Source organism: Bubalus bubalis, chromosome 14, assembly GCF_019923935.1.
Source record: "Bubalus bubalis isolate 160015118507 breed Murrah chromosome 14, NDDB_SH_1, whole genome shotgun sequence".
Lineage (NCBI taxonomy): Eukaryota > Metazoa > Chordata > Mammalia > Artiodactyla > Bovidae > Bubalus > Bubalus bubalis.
In genome coordinates this window covers 63,681,628-63,703,662 of record NC_059170.1, presented here as the reverse complement: position 1 = coordinate 63,703,662, position 22,035 = coordinate 63,681,628, and the positions used below count along the sequence as shown (strand labels likewise).

At 40.1% G+C, this 22,035-nt stretch overlaps 1 protein-coding gene and 1 pseudogene across 2 annotated transcripts in view; one reads left to right on the top strand and one right to left on the bottom strand.

Annotated features, from left to right (window-relative positions):
- The window catches only part of CCDC7 (coiled-coil domain containing 7), a 263,556-nt gene that overhangs the window by 143,485 nt on the left and 98,036 nt on the right, over positions 1 to 22,035 (bottom strand). The window contains exons 22-23 of one of the 2 annotated variants that reach the window (XM_044928180.2): positions 16,765 to 16,869; positions 12,965 to 13,072 (exon numbers count right to left, since the gene is read on the bottom strand). In XM_044928180.2, the coding sequence (XP_044784115.2) occupies positions 12,965 to 13,072; positions 16,765 to 16,869 (213 nt within the window). The remainder of the gene's footprint in view (positions 1 to 12,964; positions 13,073 to 16,764; positions 16,870 to 22,035) is intronic. The other variant, XM_044928181.2, reaches the window with a different exon arrangement.
- On the top strand, positions 8,132 to 9,929 carry LOC112578848 (annotated as a pseudogene).

Genomic DNA, 22,035 nt, shown 5'->3' with positions numbered 1-22,035 from the left:
GGTCTTTTGGTTCAACAATGAACATAAAGAAGAGTAGATGATGTGACTGGTAACCAGACTCAGATTACCAGTGTCATTTGTGCAACCCGTGCTGGTTTCCTAGCTATATTAAGCCTCCTTATAAGGTTATCAGTTGGTTCACAAGACAATCCAGATATTTAGTGGCAAATTTCAGGGAAAAGATGAACCAATCACAGACAGATATCGTTTAGCCAGTGAAGAAAGTGTTCTAAAAATGGTAATCAAGAACCCACATATGGATGATCTGATTAAGTGGTTTCTCAAGGAAATCTCTGGGTCTAGTTACTTAACCGTGGGATCTCAAGGAGAACACTGAAGGGCTGTCCACCAAGGTAGTGGTAGGTAGTGGTCCATAGGTGACCCAAAACCCAGAAACTCTAGAGTTCAAATGATGATGACATCTATGACTAACACAAGTGCTCTTCTTTTGCATTTCCCATTGAATCTTGAGGTGAATCTGAAACACACCCCACCCCTACTTCTTTTACGCAATTTCTCAGTATTCTATACAAACAAGAATTACGGTTAGGCCAAGGTCCGTACAGTCAAAGTTATGGTTTTTTCAGTAGTCATGTACAGATGTGAGAGTTGGACCATAATGAAGGCTGAGCAATGAAGAATTGATGATTTCAAACTGTGGTGCTGGAGAAGACCCTTGAGAGTCCCTTGGACAGCAAGGAGATCAAACCAGCCAATCCTAAAGGAAATCTGTCCTGAATATTCATTGGAAGGACTGGTGTTGAAGCTGAAGCTCCAATACTATGGCCATCTGATGTGAAGAGTCGACTCATTGGAAAAGACCCTGATTCTGGGAAAGACTGAGGGCAGGAAGAGAAGCGGGGACAGAAAGAGAAGTGGGCGACAGAGAATGAAATGTTTGGATGGCATCACCGACTCAACGGACATGAGTTTGAGCAAACTCAGGGAAATAGTGAAGGGCAGGGAAGCCTGGTGTGCTGCAGTCCATGGGGTCACAAAGAGTCAGACATGACTTAGCGACTGAACACAACAAAGCTCCTTAACTTCCCAGTTGTGACATGAGGATATGTGATAAAGTCTCAGTTCAGTAGAGAGATAGGTGAGAATTTCATATCTGGGCCTTTTGGATACTGATGTACATATGACTAAGATCTCCATGACCACAGACACTACAATGAGGAGGAAACAGATAATGCTCACTGGTTTTTGGTCTGAGCTCACCAAATGGAATCGTTATCCAAATTCAACTATAGGCGTATCCTTACATGCCACTAAAATTTTCCATTGTTATGGCTTGCATTACTGAAAGTATTATTGGCACAGATGTATTTTCTACAGCATCTCACTCACTTCTACCATTAAGATCTGATGGGACCTACTGCATTTTGGTTCATTTTAATAGGGCATCTGGAAAACTATTTTTGGGCAAGAGGAGAAGGGGTGGCAGAGGATGAGATGGTTGAATGGCATCACTGACTCAATGGGCATGAGTTTGAGTTAACTCTGGGAGATAGTGAAGGACAGGGAAGGCTGTTATGCTGCAGTTCATAGGGTCCCAAAGAGTGGGAGACAACTTAGCAAATGAAAAACAACAACCAGACTACCAGTGTCTAGCACCTTTACCATCCAAAAACAGTTCACTGTGCTTATTGCTGAGCTTAATGAAACTAAAGTTCTCCACCAAGTTATTTCCCCATTTATACACACTTTCAGTCTGTGTGTAAGGCCTTGGGATGCCTAGAGACTTGACTGATTATTGTTGGCTCAATGCCACAGTATAGCTCTGGACACTGGCGTTTCATGCTCCTGTGACCTTCATAGAGATTTACTGCCCAAGTAGAGTGAAGTAAGTATGCAGCAACTGATATCACAAATGCCCCCCTTTTAAACATTCCTGTTCACACTAATGACCAGGATTGGTTTGCCTTATGTGGAATGGGTTGTGATATACCTTCATGTCCTTCCACAAGCCCATGATCTAGAAAAAGCCTTGCTCCAAGATCAAGTACTAACCTTCCACTATATTGGACTTACCTAGTGGCTCAGATGGTAAAGCCTCTGCCTACAATGCGGGAGACTTGGGCTTAATCTCTGGGTTGGGAAGATCCTCTGGGGAAGGAAATGGCAACCCACTCCAGTACTCTTGCCCAAAAAATCCCATGGATGGAGGAGCTTGGTAGGCTACAGTCCATGGGGTCGCAGAGAGTTGGACACGACTGAGTGACTTCACTTTTACTTTTTCACTTTCCATTCTATGGATGGCATTCTCCACTGGACCCAAACAAGTGTACTACCCAACAAGGACTAGATTCCATGATGACCCACATGTGACCACATCTGAGTCATTAATGTAAAGATGGTACAAGGACCTAGTATCCAACTGAAATCCCTAGGGGCAAAGTGGAAAGAGGTACATTGTCTCATTCCAAGCTTCAAGGAACTGAGGTTTTTCCCTTCTCTATCCCCACAAAATACAAAGCAGGCCAAGGTTTTTTCAAAGCACTCCAAAATGTCAATCTTATTTCAGTCTCTACCAACAAACAAAGGACACTCAGTATAGGTGTATGAATATATGTATGTTTATGTGCATGTATATGTACATATATGTGTATACATGAGTTCAACTCTAGGTCAAAATCCTATGTTTGATTTTGCAGGTCCAACCACAGATAATTACAAAGTATCCACCTGACAGTTCTCATGGGGGAATACTTCTCAGTTCAGTTCAGTTCAGTCGCTCAGATGTGTCCAACTCTTCGTGACCCCATGAATCCATCACCAACTCCCAGAGTTCACCCAGACTCATGTTCATTGAGTCAGTGATGCCATCCAGCCATCGCATCCTCTGTCGTCCCCTTCTCCTCCTGCCCCCAATCCCTCCCAGCATCAGAGTCTTTTCCAATGAGTCAACTCTTCACATGAGGTGGCCAAAGTACTGGAGTTTCAGCTTCAGCATCATTCCTTCCAAAGAAATCCCAGAGCTGATCTCTTCCAGAATGGACTGGTTGGATTTCCTTGCAGTCCAAGGGACTCTCAAGAGTCTTCTCCAACACCACAGTTCAAAAGCATCAATTCTTCGGCATTCAGCCTTCTTCACAGTCCAACTCTCACATCCATACATGACTACTGGAAAAACCATAGCCTTGACTAGACGAACCTTTGTTGGCAAAGTAATGTCTCTGCTTTTGAATATGTTATCTAGGTTGGTCATAACTTTCCTTCCAAGGAGTAAGCATCTTTTATTTTAATTTTATTTTATTTTTAAACTTTACATAATTGTATTAGTTTTGCCAAATATCAAAATGAATCTGCCACAGGTATACATGTGTTCCCCATCCTGAACCCTCCTCCCTCCTCCCTCCCCATACCATCCCTCTGGGTCGTCCCAGTGCACTAGCCCCATGGCTGCAGTCACCATCAGCAGTGATTTTGAAGCCCCCATAAATAAAGTCTGACACTGTTTCCACTGTTTCCCCATCTGTTTGCCATGAAGTGATGGGACCAGATGCCATGATCTTCGTTTTCTGAATGTTGAGCTTTAAGCCAACTTTTTCACTCTCCACTTTCACTTTCATCAAGAGGCTTTTTAGTTCCTCTTCACTTTCTGCCATAAGGGTGGTGTCATCTGCATATCTGAGGTTATTGATATTTCTCCCGGCAATCTTGATTCCAGCTTGTGCTTCTTCCAGTCCAGCATTTCTCATGATGTACTCTGCATAGAAGTTAAATAAGCAGGGTGACAATATACAGCCTTGACGTACTCCTTTTCCTATTCGGAACCAGTCTGTTGTTCCATGTCCAGTTCTAACTGTTGCTTCCTGATCTGCATACAGATTTCTCAAGAGGCAGATCAGGTGGTCTGGTATTCCCATCTCTTTCAGAATTTTCCCCAGTTTCTTGTGATCCACACAGTCAAAGGCTTTGGCATAGTCAATAAAGCAGAAATAGATGTTTTTCTGGAACTCTCTTGCTTTTTCCATGATCCAGAAGATGTTGGCAATTTGGTCTCTGGTTCCTCTGCCTTTTCTAAAACCAGCTTGAACATCAGGAAGTTCACGGTTCACATATTGCTAAAGCCTGGCTTGGAGAATTTTGAGCATTACTTTACTAGCGTGTGAGATGAGTGCAATTGTGTGGTAGTTTGAGCATTCTTTGGCATTGCCTTTCTTTGGGATTGGAATGAAAAATGACCTTTTCCAGTCCTGTGGCCACTGCTGAGTTTTCCAAATTTGCTGGCATATTGAGGTGCAGCACTTTCACAGCATCATCTTTCAGGATTTGAAATAGCTCAACTGGAATGCCATCACCTCCACTAGCTTTGTTCGTAGTGATGCTTTCTAAGGCCCTCTTGACTTCACATTCCAGGATGTCTGGCTCTAGGTCAGTGATCACACCATCGTGATTATTTTGATTGTGAAGATCTTTTTTGTACAGTTCTTCTGTGTATTCTTGCCATCTCTTCTTAATATCTCCTGCTTCTGTCAGGTCCATACCATTTCTGTCCTTTATTGAGCCCATCTTTGCATGAAATGTTCCCTTGGTATCTCTAATTTTCTTGAAGAGATCTCTAGTCTTTCCCATTCTGGTGTTTTCCTCTATTTCTTTGCATTGATCACTGAAGAAGGCTTTCTTATCTTTTCTTGCTATTCTTTGGAACTCTGCATTCAGAGGCTTATATCTTTCCTTTTCGCCTTTGCTTTTCACTTCTCTTCTCTTCACAGCTATTTGTAAGGCCTCCCCAAACAGCCATTTTGCTTTTTTGCATTTCTTTTCCATGGGGATGGTCTTGATCCCTGTCTCCTGTACAATGTCACGAACCTCATTCCATAGTTCATCAGGCACTCTATCTATCAGATCTAGGCCCTTAAATCTATTTCTCACCCCCACTGTATAATCATAAGGGATTTGATTTAGGTCATACCTGAATGGTCTAGTGGTTTTCCCTACTTTCTTCAATTTAAGTCTGAATTTGGCAATAAGGAGTTCATGATCTGAGCCACAGTCAGCTCCTGGTCTTGTTTTTGCTGACTGTATAGAACTTCTCCATCTTTGGCTGCAAAGAATATAATCAATCTGATTTCGGTGTTGACCATCTGGTGATGTCCATGTATAGAGTCTTCTCTTGTGTTGTTGGAAGAGGGTGTTTGTTATGACCAGTGCAGTTTGTTGGCAAAACTCTATTAGTCTTTGCCCTGCTTCATTCCTTATTCCAAGGCCAAATTTGCCTGTTACTCCAGGTGTTTCTTGACTTCCTACTTTTGCATTCCAGTCCCCTATAATGAAAAGGACATCTTTTTTGGGTGTTAGTTCTAAAAGGTCTTGGGGGCAAGAGGAGAAGGGGACGACAGAGGATGAGATGGCTGGATGGCATCACTGACTCGATGGAAGTCTCAGTGAACTCCGGGAGTTGGTGATGGACAGGGAGGCCTGGTGTGCTGCGATTCATGGGGTCACAAAGAGTCGGACATGACTGAGCAACTGATCTGATCTAAAAGTTCTTGTAGGTCTTCATAGAACCATTCAACTTCAGCTTCTTCAGCATTACTGGTTGGGGCATAGACTTGGATTACTGTGATATTGAATGGTTTGTCTTGGAAATGAACAGAGATCATTCTATTGTTTTTGAGATTGCATCCAAGTACTGCATCTTGGACTTTTTGTTGACCATGATGGCTACTCCATTTCTTCTAAGGGATTCCTGCCCGCAGTAGTAGATATAATGGTCATCTGAGTTAAAAGTCACCCATTCCAGTCCATTTTAGTTCACTGATTCCTAGAATGTCTACATTCACTCTTGCCACCCCATACCAAATTTGATGCATATCCAGTGAACTTTAAACACTGAAAGTAGTTGCAGTAGAGGACCAAGGCCCATCCACACCATGTTCTTATGCACTATGGATTCCTATACCAGCTGCCTCTATTAGAGGCCTCCTTATGAAAGGGAGAGAAGGGGTCAGCTGATATTTGTACTTCTCAGGTGCCTCTTACAGACCACTTTACTGGGGGTATCTGAAGATAGTTTTCTGGGTTACTACTCAGTATTCAGGACTTTTACACTCCTAGCCATCCTGCATCAGTATTCACAAGGTTATTGGGGCCATAGTAAGGAAGAGCCTTTTGTTTGGGGCTCCTTCAGATATGACATCATCTTCCCTCAGCCTCTACTCCCATCAATATTGATACATCTGACCCTTGCCTGTTTTCTTTCTGTGGGGAAAATTAAATAGTGGCGCTGTTTCCAAAGACATTCCAAGTCTTTCCATTTAGACTTGCTTATACTATTAAAGAAAGTGAATAAAAGCTTGTTACTTTCAGTTTGGCTTGCTTTCTTAATTGACCAAGTCAAAACGGGCAGCCTTCTCTGCCAGATTAGTGCAGAGAACAAAGTAGTCACTAAAGTAAAATTCTTTTCTGGAAGGAACACTTTAAGAGGTGCTAGGGAGACTCTTTCAGGGCTCAGGGCTGGATCATTTGCAGGAGTCAAAGGGTCCCATGGGCACATTGTCCGTCAGGCTAATGTGTCTCCAGAAGAGCTAGTGGACACCATGGGGCTCTCCAGCAGAGTACCACTGTATTGTTTATGTGCAACTCTACTCACATTCTTCTAAGCCCTGCTTAACTGCAGTTAAGGCCATGTTAGAGGAGCACAGGAAGATTGTGAACCTATCCAATTTGAACACCTGTCTCTCAAAAATTTGCCTGGTAAAGAAACAGAAATAACTGCTCTCTTTTCTAAGCTTAATGCAGGAAAAAGTCTCCTTGAGACTATATTCCTATTCAGTAACTCAGCTGACTTGTATACCAGATCATGAGTTCACAGTTACTCAACTGATTCTGGTTGTTCAATCAACAGAACAACCTTGGCAACAGTAGTATCTGACATCATGATGACTGCAAAAACTTGTCCAGTGTATGGGAACTTGTTAGGCAGCAACTGATGCCACAAACGCCCTTTTCCATATTCCTTCAAACAGGGGTGATTCAGATCAGTTCATCTTTGTGTGGAATAACAACTCACCATTCACACCTTTCCACAATGCTACTTGAATTTCCTATTTGTCAGCAATGCATCACCTGGAAAATCTCCCACTACTAGAGGAGGGGTTTGTCTTTCTACTCTGCTGATAATATCATTCTATTGAGTCCACAGAAGAGAGCTACCCAGCAAGGGCTGAACATCCTGCTAATACACAGGTGGCAACTTGCTGGGCCATTTTTTACAGAAAGCATACAAGCACCCGAGTGAAATTTCTGGGCATGATCAGGATATGCTGTCTCATTGTCTCATTCCATGGGAGAAGACTGCTTCTGACCCTCTGCACTCCAACAATTAAAAAGGAGGTCCATGGACTGATGGAACTCTTCACCTGCCTGCATTCTTAATGCCAACCATTTACAGGGTTACATAAAAGGTCATTTCCTTTCAATGGGGCCACAGCCAAGAGGATGACCTGGAAGCCCTTCAACAAGCCCCAGGCTACCCCTTTTTTTGGCCTCTCTGATCTATTTTGCCTTTTGAGTTAACAGATATCAGCAACCTCTCCATTCACCAATTGGAGTTTAAGGCAGAAGGACACTGCCAGAGGCATCGGTTGGAGTTTTTAATTCATCATCTCTAGGAATATCTGGCTGAAAGGTACACAGCCTTTAAGAGAAAATTATTAGTCCATTATTGGGCTTTAGTGCATACTGAGCACATGACCCATGACTATGAAATAGTCTCAAGATAAGAAATACCAACCAAAAGTTATCAATAGTTTTGCTTTTGCTCTCTATTTAAGGGCATTCCCACTTTGCTGCTAAGTCACTTCAGTCGTGTCCGACTCTGTGCGACCCCATAGACGGCAGCCCACCAGGCTCCCCCATCCCTGGGATTCTCCAGGCAAGAACACTGGAGTGGGTTGCCATTTCCTTCTTCAGTGCATGAAAGTGAAAAGTGAAAGTGAAGTCGCTCAGTCGTGTCCGACCCTCAGCGACCCCATGGACTGCAGCCTTCCAGGCTCCTCCGTCCATGGGATTTTCCAGGCAAGAGTACTGGAGTGGGGTGCCATTGCCTTCTCCAATTCCCACTTAAGGTCAGTGTAAAATTTTTATAAAAATATGACCAGATAGGATTCCTGGAGTGGAGATGGCCACATTTGCTCTGCTGCTCCTACAGTTTAGGAGCATACAGCATCATCTGAGGATGGCTCATAAGCTGGACAAGTAAGACCTTGTGGTTTATTACTGTCTTTTCTATGTGATGCAAACTGGAATGAAGATTGATAGTAAAAACTAAATGTTGTAAATTTTTATCAAAGCTAATGGATCAGTTAAAAGTTCTTAAACAGTTGGGTGATAATGAATGTTACTCAAGAAATAATAGTTGCTGTTCACTCAGTTGTGTCTGACTCTTTGCAACCCCATGGACTGCAGTACTCCAGGCTTCCCTGTCCTTCACTATCTCCCGGAGTATGTTCAAACTGATGTCCACTGAATTGGTGATACCATGCAACCATCTCATCCTCTGTCGTCCTCTTCTCCACCTGCCTTCAATCTTTCCAGCATCAAGGTCTTTTGCAATAAGTCGGCTCTTTGCAGCAGGTGGCCAAAGTATTGGAGCTTCAGCTTCAGCACCATTCCTTTCAATGAATATTCAGGGTTAATTTCCTTTATTTTTTTTTGATATTACAGATTTTTATTTGTATGTATCATTGTATTACAATGTGGGAAAATTTTACAATATTCTTTCAGGCAGTTAGCTTTAAAATAAGGAAACTTCAGCTCTTAGCACAAACAGCCCTGAGAACAATGCATTCAAAATGCAACTAGAAATAATCTAATTGAGAAACTTTAAAATACAAAAACAAATTCTGGAAAAGTTGTAAATAAAAAAAAAAAGTTACCAACATTTGAGGCACTACCAGACTACAGTACTTTTAATTTCCTTTAGAATTGACCGGCTTAAACTCCTTGCTGTCCAAGGGACTCTCAAGAGTCTTCTTCAGCACCACAGTTTGATAGCATCAATTCTTCACTGCTCAGCCTTCTTTACAGTCCAATTCACATCCACACATGATTACTGGAAAAAACATAGCTTTGACTATATGAATCTTTGTCAGCAAAGTGATGTCTGTGCTTTTTAAATATGCTGTCTTGGTATGTCACGGCTTTTTTTCCCAAGGAGCAAGTGTCTTTTAATTTCATGGCTGCAGTCTCTGCCTATTTAGAGAACTATGCTTTGAAAATGTTTTGTATACAGATAATGAAGTTTATGCTGTGTGATTTCACAAAAACATGATCAAGTCCCACTACATTGCAAGTCTTTTAACAGATGTCAAAAACAGTGTTGGAGAACTCACCGATGAAAATGTATGGAAGTTTGAAAGGCAACATGAAAGATAACATATTTATAATTGTTTAAAGAATGGAGAGACTTAGGACTGGTGGGATTGAAGAATATACTGATGTTGAAGAAAAATGAGAATATGGGAGGAACCTTTCTGCCCACTCAGCCACCTCAGTAATGATCTTCACCTTAGGACCCAAGCAACATGACATCAGGCAGCTATACTGGAACACAAATTCCTCTTGGTGCCCACAATCCAGCATTCCAGCTAATATCCCAGCAGAAGTTCCTCACAGTACAGGTTTAACAAGTAAAACTACCCAGCCTACTCCACAGACTACTCCAGGCATTGATTCTGCACTATACCGCAGTTTCCCAGGGAGATATCCAACTAACATCAGAGGACTCTGCTAGAGCTCAGAAATATAGCAAATATGCTGGCCGAGCTTTGCACTATGATGTCACCAATGCAGAGCAAAATCTAGAGAAGGCCCTCAAGCTACTGACTATAGGTAGAAAATGCAGTCTTTGTAGAAAAGATCCATGCTTAAAGAACAGACTAACATGCTTAAAGAACTCAATCTTCAGCTTATCATGAGCACATTTTTTTTTTTTTAATTTTATTTTATTTTTAAACTTTACATAACTGTATTAGATTTGCCAAATATCAAAATGAATCCGCCACAGGTTTACATGTGTTCCCCATCCTGAACCCTCCTCCCTCCTCCCTCCCCATTCCATCCCTCTGGGTCGTCCCAGTGCACCAGCCCCAAGCATCCAGTATCGTGCATCGAACCTGGACTGGCAACTCATTTCATACATGATATTTTACATGTTTCAATGCCATTCTCCCAAATCTTCCCACCCTCTCCCTCTCCCACAGAGTCCATAAGACTGTTCTATACATCAGTGTCTCTTTTGCTGTCTCGTACACAGGGTTATTGTTACCATCTTTCTAAATTCCATATATATGCGTTAGTATACTGTATTGGTGTTTTTCTTTCTGGCTTACTTCACTCTGTATAATAGGCTCCAGTTTCATCCACCTCATTAGAACTGATTCAAATGTATTCTTTTTAATGGCTGAATAATACTCCATTGTGTATATGTACCACAGCTTTCTTATCCATTCATCTGCTGATGGACATCTAGGTTGCTTCCATGTCCTGGCTATTATAAACAGTGCTGCGATGAACATTGGGGTACTCGTGTCTCTTTCCCTTCTGGTTTTTTCAGTGTGTATGCCCAGCAGTGGGATTGCTGGATCATAAGGCATGTCTATTTCCAGTTTTTTAAGGAATCTCCACACTGTTCTCCATAGTGGCTGTACTAGTTTGCATTCCCACCAACAGTGTAAGAGGGTTCCCTTTTCTCCACACCCTCTCCAGCATTTATTACTTGTAGACTTTTGGATTGCAGCCATTCTGACTGGCGTGAAATGGTACCTCATAGTGGTTTTGATTTGCATTTCTCTGATAATGAGTGATGCTGAGCATCTTTTCATGTGTTTGTTAGCCATCTGTATGTCTTCTTTGGAGAAATGTCTATTTAGTTCTTTGGCCCATTTTTTGATTGGGTCATTGATTTTTCTGGAGTTGAGCTGTAGGAGTTGCTTGTATATTCTCGAGATTAGTTGTTTGTCAGTTGCTTCATTTGCTATTATCTTCTCCCATTCTGAAGGCTGTCTTTTCACCTTGCTAATAGTTTCCTTTGATGTGCAGAAGCTTTTAAGGTTAATTAGGTCCCATTTGTTTATTTTTGCTTTTATTTCCAATATTCTGGGAGGTGGGTCATAGAGGATCCTGCTGTGATGTATGTCAGAGAGTGTTTTGCCTATGTTCTCCTCTAGGAGTTTTATAGTTTCTGGTCTTACGTTGAGATCTTTAATCCATTTTGAGTTTATTTTTGTGTATGGTGTTAGAAAGTGTTCTAGTTTCATTCTTTTACAAGTGGTTGACCAGATTTCCCAGCACCACTTGTTAAAGAGATTGTCTTTAATCCATTGTATAATCTTGCCTCCTTTGTCGAAGATAAGGTGTCCATATGTGCGTGGATTTATCTCTGGGCTTTCTATTTTGTTCCATTGATCTATATTTCTGTCTTTGTGCCAGTACCATACTGTCTTGATAACTGTGGCTTTGTAGTAGAGCCTGAAGTCAGGTAGGTTGATTCCTCCCGTTCCATTCTTCTTTCTCAAGATCGCTTTGGCTATTCGAGGTTTTTTGTTTTTCCATACAAATTGTGAAATTATTTGTTCTAGCTCTGTGAAGAATGCTGTTGGTAGCTTGATAGGGATTGCATTGAATCTATAGATTGCTTTGGGTAGTATACTCATTTTCACTACATTGATTCTTCCAATCCATGAACATGGTATATTTCTCCATCTGTTAGTGTCCTCTTTGATTTCTTTCACCAGTGTTTTATAGTTTTCTATATATAGGTCTTTAGTTTCTTTAGGTAGATATATTCCTAAGTATTTTATTCTTTCCGGATGAGCACAGTTTTAAAGACTTCATTTCCACTATCTGTAACAATGAAATCTGTGTCTGTGTATCAGATTCCTGTTGATGCTTTTGGCAGACTTAACCTGTTTTCTTTGTCCTTGAGTGGATCCAGAAGTCTCTGGATATACAGGAATGATGTGAGCAAGATTCTAAAAGTGCCCACTGAAAAAGTGCCCTGCTTGTTCTAAAAATGAAAACATACATTTATAAAATACTTTGGGAATCAGCTTAGTATCTTAATCTACATAAATTAAGGAATCTTTAAATCTATAATTTGGACCAACAGTCCATATTAGTTTGCTATACAATTCTAAATTGAACTTTTAATAAACACTACCAGAATATTCTACGCTAGAGACCATGTTTTTGTTTTCCTCAGAAAAATGGATATGAATGTCCCAAACTGTTAGATGAATCTGAAAGAGATTTTTTAAATTTCAACTTATATTCATATTAAACACAGAATGCATTTAAAGTTAAAATGTTCACAGAAGGAAATATATTAAGGTAAAGAGGCAGAATCAGTTTTAGATGTAAGAATGACATTGGCTTCCCGTTTTCCCTTATCCATTGAAGGTGAAGATTAATTGGGATTTGCTTCATAGGAATTTAACCATGTATTAAAGAATGAAAACATGTTTGCAGTAATGCCTGGAAACTTGGTGCTTTGAGATAAGGTTCTTTGCTACTATGGAATGAATTCCAAAGAGTGTACAGCTTGAAAGATGGAGATCATAAGAACATAGATTCTCAGTTGCTAATTGTATAAATTTTGTGGGAAACTGTGAATTTACAATGTCTCCTGCATTTATGCTATGTAAAAAATAAATACAAGGACTCTTTGAACTAGTTTTTTTTTTAAATCCCAAATACATCTTCATGAACCAAAGAAAAGATCTTCTGACGAGTACAATTTAAATTTTTTTCATGTATTCAAAAACTATTTATTGGATGCTTGTTTTGGGTCAGGCACTGTGCTTTTTGCTGGGGATATACTAGCAGCAAGATAGCCCAGGGTCCATCCTTGTGGTGCTTACAGCTAATTCAGAGACACAGCAAGGAAACATAAAACAGTTTGACAATTGAACAGGTAAAAAACAAGGTTATCCACAATTATTTTACTTACTAATGACACTTTCAGGTCCAGAGGATTTTTGTTTCTCTACATGAATTTCTGTTTCTAACTTTAAGTCTTGCTGCATAAACATGAGACTTTCATCTGATACATCATCACAAGCTACATAAAGAGACACATTTAGTGCATTAAGCAGAAAAATGGATCTTGAAATCCCTATATATCAAGTTTATACATGTGTTTACAGTATTTTTTCCTTTTTATAAATACATAAATAAATTACCCTCATGCTAGACCTGATATGAAAATGGCGAGAAAAATTTCAATGTGTGTAAGTCTCATTATTTCACAAATGTTTGCTGATGTCAAATATATTTTATATTAGTCCCTACCTGTTTTACATTATTATAGTTTAGGTTAATATATACTCATAGACCAAATGATGAAAATGTATATGTAAAGGTTATTCATCACACCACATTTTTTATCACAAAATACTCGGAAGCACCTAAATATACTAGCATATGAGATTACTTGAATAGCAAGGTACATACTATAAATCAGGGTGATATAAATTATTATTTATACAAAGAGTTACACATAAAGCTATAAAAAAGATACTTATAACCCAACTTGGAAGGATTGCTAGATGAAAGGTTAAGTATAAACAAAAAAAATGGAAAGAGAAGATATCAAATATTCTATTTTTTAGGAAAGAAAAGAGTAAGAAATAAAAAGAAAATATAAGATATTTACCTTTAGAAAAAGAAATACAGGAAAGAGAAAGAGAAAATAATGTATTTGGTCACCAAAAGTTGCATGCAGAACTGGTCACAATGACTACTATTAAATCTAAACATGTTGCTTGCAGTGATGACATCCTCAGTACAACTGTTTCTCATATTTAATGAGAAAATAGGTAGAGCCCCAGGGGTTGCTTTGCCCAGTGACACAAAGAAATGATAGAGATTCGGATAGTTTGACTCCACTATAAGGAAAGTAATATTGTTAAAATTAACTGGAGACAGCAGCACCTTTTCTGGTGTGTCACTGCAGACCCTCTCTTTCAGAACATTTTCCATGGCTACTATGCCCAAGGAGGATGAAGAATGGGGAAGGTGGGAGAAAAGTCATGTACACCTGAGCCTCTCCTTCCTTTACTAGCTATTATTTGCTCTTGACTGGTTCAATGGTGGTTAGTTCTCAAACAATTCTCAAAAACTTTTGAGTTTTCAAACAATTTTTGAGTTCTCAAACAATTCTCAAAAAACTTAGTTCTCCAAAAACTTTTTTGGCCCACCCTTACAGCTACCCAGTAAGGTGCTCTGTAAGCCACTTGAGAATCCCTTGATTCAACAGAAAAAAGTGAGGAAAGTAAGTGATGAGACTGTTTACCAGACTCAGATCTAAGTTCATTCTTGTCACTCTAACTGGTTACCTGGCTTAATTAAACCTCCTTATAAAGTGATGTCAACTGGTTCATGGCACAATCTATATGTGAACTGAAAACTTTCCAAGCAAAGAAAAAGCAGCTACTGGCAAGACACTAACTTTTCACTAGTAGTCAGAGTGATGTAAAAACGGTAATAGGGTCCTTACTCCTGGATCACAGGGTCAAGATCTTTCCCAAAGACATCTATGGGTTTTCTTACCCAACAGTAGGTCTCAACAAGGAGACTGACAGGCTCTCCATCAGATATCTGGGACTAGATAATGACCTTTGGGCACAATGGGGTCCACATACTGATAACTCCTATGACTAATGAAAGTAACATTCTCTCCAACCCTTCCAGGGAATCTTGACATGAATCAGAGTGCATCCCCTTACTTGTATCCAGATCTCTTAACCTTAAAAATAAACAAGGCTATGAGTTAGGCCAAGGTCCCTGTGTCTCCACTGGGAACATGAGGATGTTTTACAAATCTCCCACCTCCCCAACATGAGGATGGGGAGGTGAGGAAGAGTTTCATTCTTTGGTCTTTTTGGAGCAAGATGAGGGAAAAGTGTGTGTGTGTGTGTGTGTGTGTGTGTGTGTGTGTGTGCGCGCGTGCGCACGTGTGTGTGTATCCCCAGTCCATGCTCAGAAATCCTACAACTGAGGCCATTTCAGTGGCCCTTCATAAAAAACTGAACCTAACAAACTACCAGTACCTAGTGCCTTCGACAGCCAAAGCAACTACCTAGAGGATTAAAAGCTCATTACTGAGCTTAATGAAGCAAAAGTTCTCCACAAGACTATTTCTCCATTTCAGTAACCCCATTTGGCCTGTGGATGAGGCCTCAGGTATATGGGAGTCAATTGATTATTAGAGGCTTAATGCTGAGCACAGAAGAATTGATGCTTTTGAACTGTGGTGTTGGAGAAGACTCTTGAGAGTCCCTTGGACTGCAAGAAGATCCAACCAGTCCATGCTAAAGGAGATCAGTCCTGGGTGTTCATTGGAAGGACTGATGTTGAAGCTGAAACTCCAGTACTTTGGCCACCTCATGCGAAGAACTGACTCATTTGAAAAGACCCTGATGCTGGGAAAGATTGAGGGCAGAAGGAGAAGGGGACAACAGAGGATGAGATGGTTGGATGGCATCACTGACTCAATGGACATGGGTTTGGGTGGACTCTGGGAGTTGGTGATGGACAGGGAGGCCTGGTGTGCTGCAGTTTATGGGGTCGCAGAGTTGGACACAACTGAGCGACTGAACTGAACTATGGAGAACAGTATGAGGGTTCCTTAAAAAACTAAAAATAGAACTACCATATGACCCAGCAATCCCCCTATTGGGCATGTACCCTGAGAAAAGCATAATTCAAAAATACACATGCACCTCAATGTTCATTGCAGCACTATTTACAATACCCAGGACATGGAAGCAACCTAGATATTCATTGACAGATAAATGGATAAAGAAGATATAGTATGTATATACAATAGAATATTACTCAGTCATACAAAAGAAAGAAATTGGGTCATTTGTAGTCACACATGGTTGAACCTAGAATCTGTCATACAAAGTGAAGTCAGTCAAAAATAGAAAAACAAATATCAAGTATTAACAAATATATATGGAATCTATAAAAATGGTACTGATAAACCTATATGCAGAGAAAGAAAAGACATGCAGGCATAGAGAATGGACTTGTGGACAAAGAAAGGGAAAGAGAAGTCAGGACAAACTGAGAGATTGGGACTGACATAAATACACTACCATGCATAAAATAGATAGATGGTAAGATAGCTACCTGTGTACAACACAGGGAGCTCAACTTCTTGCTCTGTGATGACGTAGATGGGTGGCAAGGGGGACATAGGGTGAGAAAGATCCAAGAGGGAAGGAATACATGTATACTTACAGCCAATTCATGTTGTTGTACAGCAGAAACTAACACAACATAACATTGTAAAGCAATTACACTCAAACTAAAAAAAAGATCCTATTATAAACCATAATGGAAAAAAAAGGAAATGGTAACCCATTCCAGAATTCTTGCCTGGGAAATCCCATGGACAGAGGAGCCGGGTGGGCTATCATCCATGGAGTCACAAAAGAGTTGGACATGACTTAGCAACTAAACAGCAACAGCAACAATGATAAACCATAATGGAAAAGAATATTTTAAAAAAGAGTGTGTGTGTGTGTGTGTGTATATATATATATATATAACTGAATCACTCTGGTATATAACAGCAACTAACAACAATGAAAACCAAGTATACATCAATAAAAATAAATAAGAAAAATAATCTTTAAAATAAAATACATGCCACATACATATTTGTGAACCAAAGAAAAAAGATAATTTGATGAGTTTAATTTAAAATATTTATTAAAAATTATCTATACTTATTATACTTACTAGTGTGTCCTTCCCTTCTGTGACTTTTTCCTTTCTTTACATGTTGTTGGATTTTTGAATCTAGATTCTCATGCACACGCTTTTTATCTCGTACTTTATCATGAGCTATATAGAGAGATACATTTAGTCTGCTAAGTGAATAAAACAGATATTATTGTGAAATCTCTAATTTCAAATTTATAATAATTGTACAATAACATTTTCTCTTATTTTAATAAAATTTTAAATGAATTGCCACAATGCTAGATCCACATGAAAATTGTGAGATCAATTCTGATAGATGTAAGTTGAAGCTGTCTGTTCATAAACATTCCTAGCAATCAAATATTTGTATATTAGTCTACAGTTTTCTTGTGTTATTTACACTTTAGGTAAATACAGATTTATAGGCCAAATAATGAAAATGTGTATGTACAAGTTTTCCATTACAATATTATGTATAATTACAAAATAATTAAAATCAGCAAATATATAAACATAGAAGATTGGTTGATCTTTGGTTGATTGGTTGAATCAAACTAAAGTATATATTATAAACTATGGTAAAGTATAAATTACAGTACTTGGTACTATAAACAAGTGCACCTATTGCTGCAAAGGAAATGCAAAAAACAAAAAAACCTCTACAAAATGATTTGGAAGGATTTCAAGGAGGTAGTATTAAGTGAAAAAAAAAACTGAAATGAGTATCTTGCATGCTACCTTTTGTGAAAGAAAGGGACATAAGAAAGAAATACAAAAACGGGGGGAAAAGAGTTATTTTTCAATCAAACATGGAGAAGACAAACCAAAAAACAATTTAGTTGGATACCTACAAAAGGAGGGTGAGGACTAAGGAATGAAGGGAAGGTACAAGAAAGGAATGACACTTTACATATATCGCTTTGCCCATTTATTACTTTTGGGAAAAGGTTCATGTTTTACATATTTAAAAAATAAAAAGGAAGACTAACATTGAAAGCAAACTTGAAGCTACTGAAGGAAAAAATAAGCACAAATTCAAGTAACTCATCAACTACTGAACAACCATCAGCTGCTGAACCACCATTGACAGGAGGATGTTGGAATCCACCAAGAAAAAGATACCCCATGTCCCAGGACAAAAGAGATGCCGCAACAAGGCAGTAGGAGGGAGACAATCACATTAAAATCAAACCTCATACCAGCCAGAGATGCTTGGAGGGCACAAACAAAACCTTATGTGCACCAGGACCCAGGGAAAGGACCAGTGATCCCTACAAGAGTCTAAGCCAGACCTGCCTGAGAGTGTTTGAGGGTCTCCTGTAGAGGCATGAATCAGCAGTGGACTAACACGGAACAGGAGCACTGGCAGCAGTAGTCTTGGGAGGTGTGGCATGTTGGCATTAAGTCCTCTTGGAGATCACCATGGGTCCTACTAAAGAGCCTACAGTCCTGACACAGAGACTGCAGACTCTAGGACTGGGCCACCTCAGGCCAAACTATAGGGAGGGACCAGAGCCCCACCCATCAGCATAAAATTGGGTAACAGATTTACTGAGTATGGCCCAGCCCACCAGAGTAAGACCCAGGTTTCCCCACAGCCAGTCCCTTAAGAAGCTTCCACAAGCCTCTTATCCTCTTCCATCAGATGGCAGACAGAATGAAAACCATAATCACAGAAACTAACCAAAATGATCATATGGATCACAGCCTTGGGTGACTCAATAAATCTATGAGCCATGCTGTGCAGCACCAACCAAGACAGATGGGTTATGGTGGACAGTTCTGACGAAATGTGGTTCACTGGAGAAGGAAATGGCAAACGACTTCAGCATTTTTGCTTTGAGAACCCCATGAACAGTATGAAAAAGGCAAGAAGATATGACACTGAAAGAGCCCTCCAGGTATCCAATATGCTACTGGGGAAGAGTGAAGAAATAGTTCCAGAAAGACTGAAGAGGCTGTGCCAAAGTGGAAATGAGGCCAGTTTTGGATGTGTCTGGTGGTGAAAGTAAAGTCTGATGCCATAAAAAGTGATATTGCATAAGAATCTAGAATGTTAGGTCCACGAATCAAGGTAAATTGGATGTGGTTAAACAGGAGATGGCAAGAGTAAACACTAACATTTTAGGAATCAGTGAACTAAAATGGACAGAATTGGGCAAATTTAATTCAGATGACCATTATATCTACTACTGTGGGCAAGAATTTCCTCCATTTCCTCTCCTCTCTAAGGAGAGGAAATGGAGAAGCCCCATAGTCAACAAGAGAGTCTGAAATGCAGTACTTGGGTACAATCTCAAAAAGTACAAAATGATCTGAGTTTGCTTCCAAGGCAAACCATTCAACATCACAATAATTCAAGTCTATGCCCCAACAACTGATGCCGAAGAAGCTGAAGTTGAACGGTTCAATGAAGACCTACAAGACCTTCTAGAACTAACACCAAAACAAGGTGTCCTTTTCATCACAGGGGATTGAAATGAAAACAAAGGAAGTTAAGAGAGCTAGCTGCTGCTGCTGCTAAGTCACTTCAGTCGTGTCCAATTCTGTGCAACCCCATAGATGGCAGCCCACCAGGCTCCCCCCTCCCTGGGATCCTCCAGGCAAGAATACTGGAGTGGGTTGCCATTTCCTTTTCCAATGCATGAAAGTGAACAGTGAAAGTGAAGTCGCTCAGTCGTGTCAAACTCCTAGAAACCCCATGGACTGCAGCCTACCAGGCTCCTCCATCCATGGGATTTGCCAGGCAAGAGTACTGGAGTGGGTTGCCATTGCCTTTTCCAAGAGATAGCTAGAGTAAAGAGCAAATTTGGCCTTGGAGTACAAAATGAAGTAGGGCAAGGATAATAGAGTTTTGCCAAGAGAATGCACTGGTCATAGCTAATACTCTCCCAACAACACAAGAGATGACTCTACAAATGGACATTACCAGATGATCAATACTGAAATCAGACTGATTATATTCTTTGAAGCTGAAGAAACAGCAGCTCTATACAGTCAGCAAAACAAGACCCAGAGCTGAACGTGGCTCAGATCATGAGCTCCTTATTGCAAAATTCAGACATAAATTGAAGAAAGTGGGGAAAAACCACTAGGTTATTCAGGTATCACCTAAATCAAATCCCTTATGATTATATAGAGGAAGTAGCAAATAGATTCAAAGAATTATATCTGATAGAAAGAGTGCCTGAAGAACTATGGATAGAGGTTTGTAATACTGTATAGGAGGTGGTGAACAAAACCATCCCAAAGAAAAAGAAATTCAAGAAGGCAAAATACTTGTCTGAGGAGTCCTTACAAAGAGCTGAGAAAAGAAGAGAAGCTAAAGGGAAAGATATACCCATCTGAATACAGAGTTCCAAAGAATAGCAAGGAGAGATAAGAAAGCCTTCCTAAGTGATCAATGCAAAGAAATAGAGGAAAACAGTAGAATGGGAAAGACTAGAGATCTCTTCAAGAAAATCAGATACACCATGGGAACAGTTCATGCAAAGATGGGCACAGTAAAGGACAGAAAGATGGTAACGACCTACACAGAAGAACTGTACAAAAAAAAAGTCTTAATGACCAGGAGAGAGTGCAACATCTTGGAGTGTGAATTCAAGTGGATCTTAGGAAGCATTTCTACGAACAAAGCTAGTGTAAGTGATGGAATTCCAGCTGGGTATTGAAAATCCTAAAAGATGATGCTGTTAAAGTGCTGCACTCTATGCCAGCAAATTTGGAAAACTCAGCAGAGGCCACAGAACTGGAAAAGGTCAATTTTCATTCCAATCCAAAAGAAGGGCAATGCCAAAGAATGCTCAAACTACCGCAGATTTGTGCTTATTTCACATGCTTGCAAGGTAACGCTCAAAAGCCTTCAAGCTGGGCTTCAACAGTACATGAACTGAGAACTTCCAGATGTACAAACTGGTTTTAGAAAAGGTAGAAGAACCAGACAACAAATTGCCCACATCCATTGGATCATAAAAAAAAGCAAGAGAATTTCAGAAAAGCATCTACTTCTGCTTCACTGACTACACTAAGGCCTTTGACTGTGTGGATCACAACAAACTGTGGAAAATTCTTAAAGAGATGGGAATACCAGACAACTAACCTGCCTCCTGAGAAATCTGTATGCAGGTCAAGAAGCAACAGTTAGAACTGGACATGGAACAGACTGGTTCCCAATTGGGAAAGAAGTATTTCAAAGCTGTATACTGTCACCCTGTTTAATTAACTTACATGCAAGAGTACATCACACGAAATGCCAGGCTGGATGAAGCTCAAACCACAATTGAGATTGCTGGGAGATATCAAATAAACTCAGACACGCAGATGACACCACCCTAATGGCAGAAAGTGAAAAGGAACTAAAGAGCCTCTTGATGAAGGTGAAAGTGGAGAGTGAAAAAGCTGGCTTAAAACTCAACATTCAGAAAACTAAGATCATGGCATCCGGTCCCATCACTTCAGGGTAAACAGACAGGGAAAAAAATGGAATCAGTGACAGACTTTATTTTATTGGGCTCAAAAATCACTGTGGACAGTGACTGCGGCCATGAAATTAAAAGATGCTTGCTCCTTGGAAGAAAACCTATGACAAAACGAGACAGTGTATTAAAAAGAAGAGACATTAGTTTGTTGACAAAGGTTTGTCTAGTCAAAGTTATGGTTTTTCCAGTAGTCATGTACAGACTTGAGAGTTGGACCGTAAAGAAGGCTGAGCACTGAAGAATTGATGCTTTCTAACTGTGGTGCTGGAGAAGACTCTTGAGAGCCCCTTGGACTGCAAGGAGATCAAACCAGTCAATCCTAAAGGAAATCAACCCTGAATATTCATTGGAAGGACTGATGCTAAAGCTCCAATACTTGGTCCACCTGATGTGAAGGGTTGACTCATTGGAAAAGACACCGATGCTGGAAAAGACTGAGGGCAGGAGGAGAAAGGGCGATAGAGGATGAGATGGTCAGATGGCATCATCGACTCAATGAACATGAGTTTGAGCAAACTCAGGGAGATAGTGATGGACAGGCAAGCCCGACGTGCTGCAGTCCATGGGGTGGCAAAGAGTTGAAAATGACTGAATGACTGAACAACAACTCCATCTTAGGCAAGAGAGTAGGCACAAAAACATTCACAAAAATTTTAGTAGGCTTTTTTCTCCTATTTGTATCAGTTAAGTGATTGTGAAACAGTTTTACAAGTATTCTAAGATGGCTTAATATATAAATGTGTTGATGTTTCTTAGTCAGAATCCACCCTGTGGAAGGACATACACATATAAAATGAAGGAAGGCAAGAACCAGCCCTAAGTGTATTAC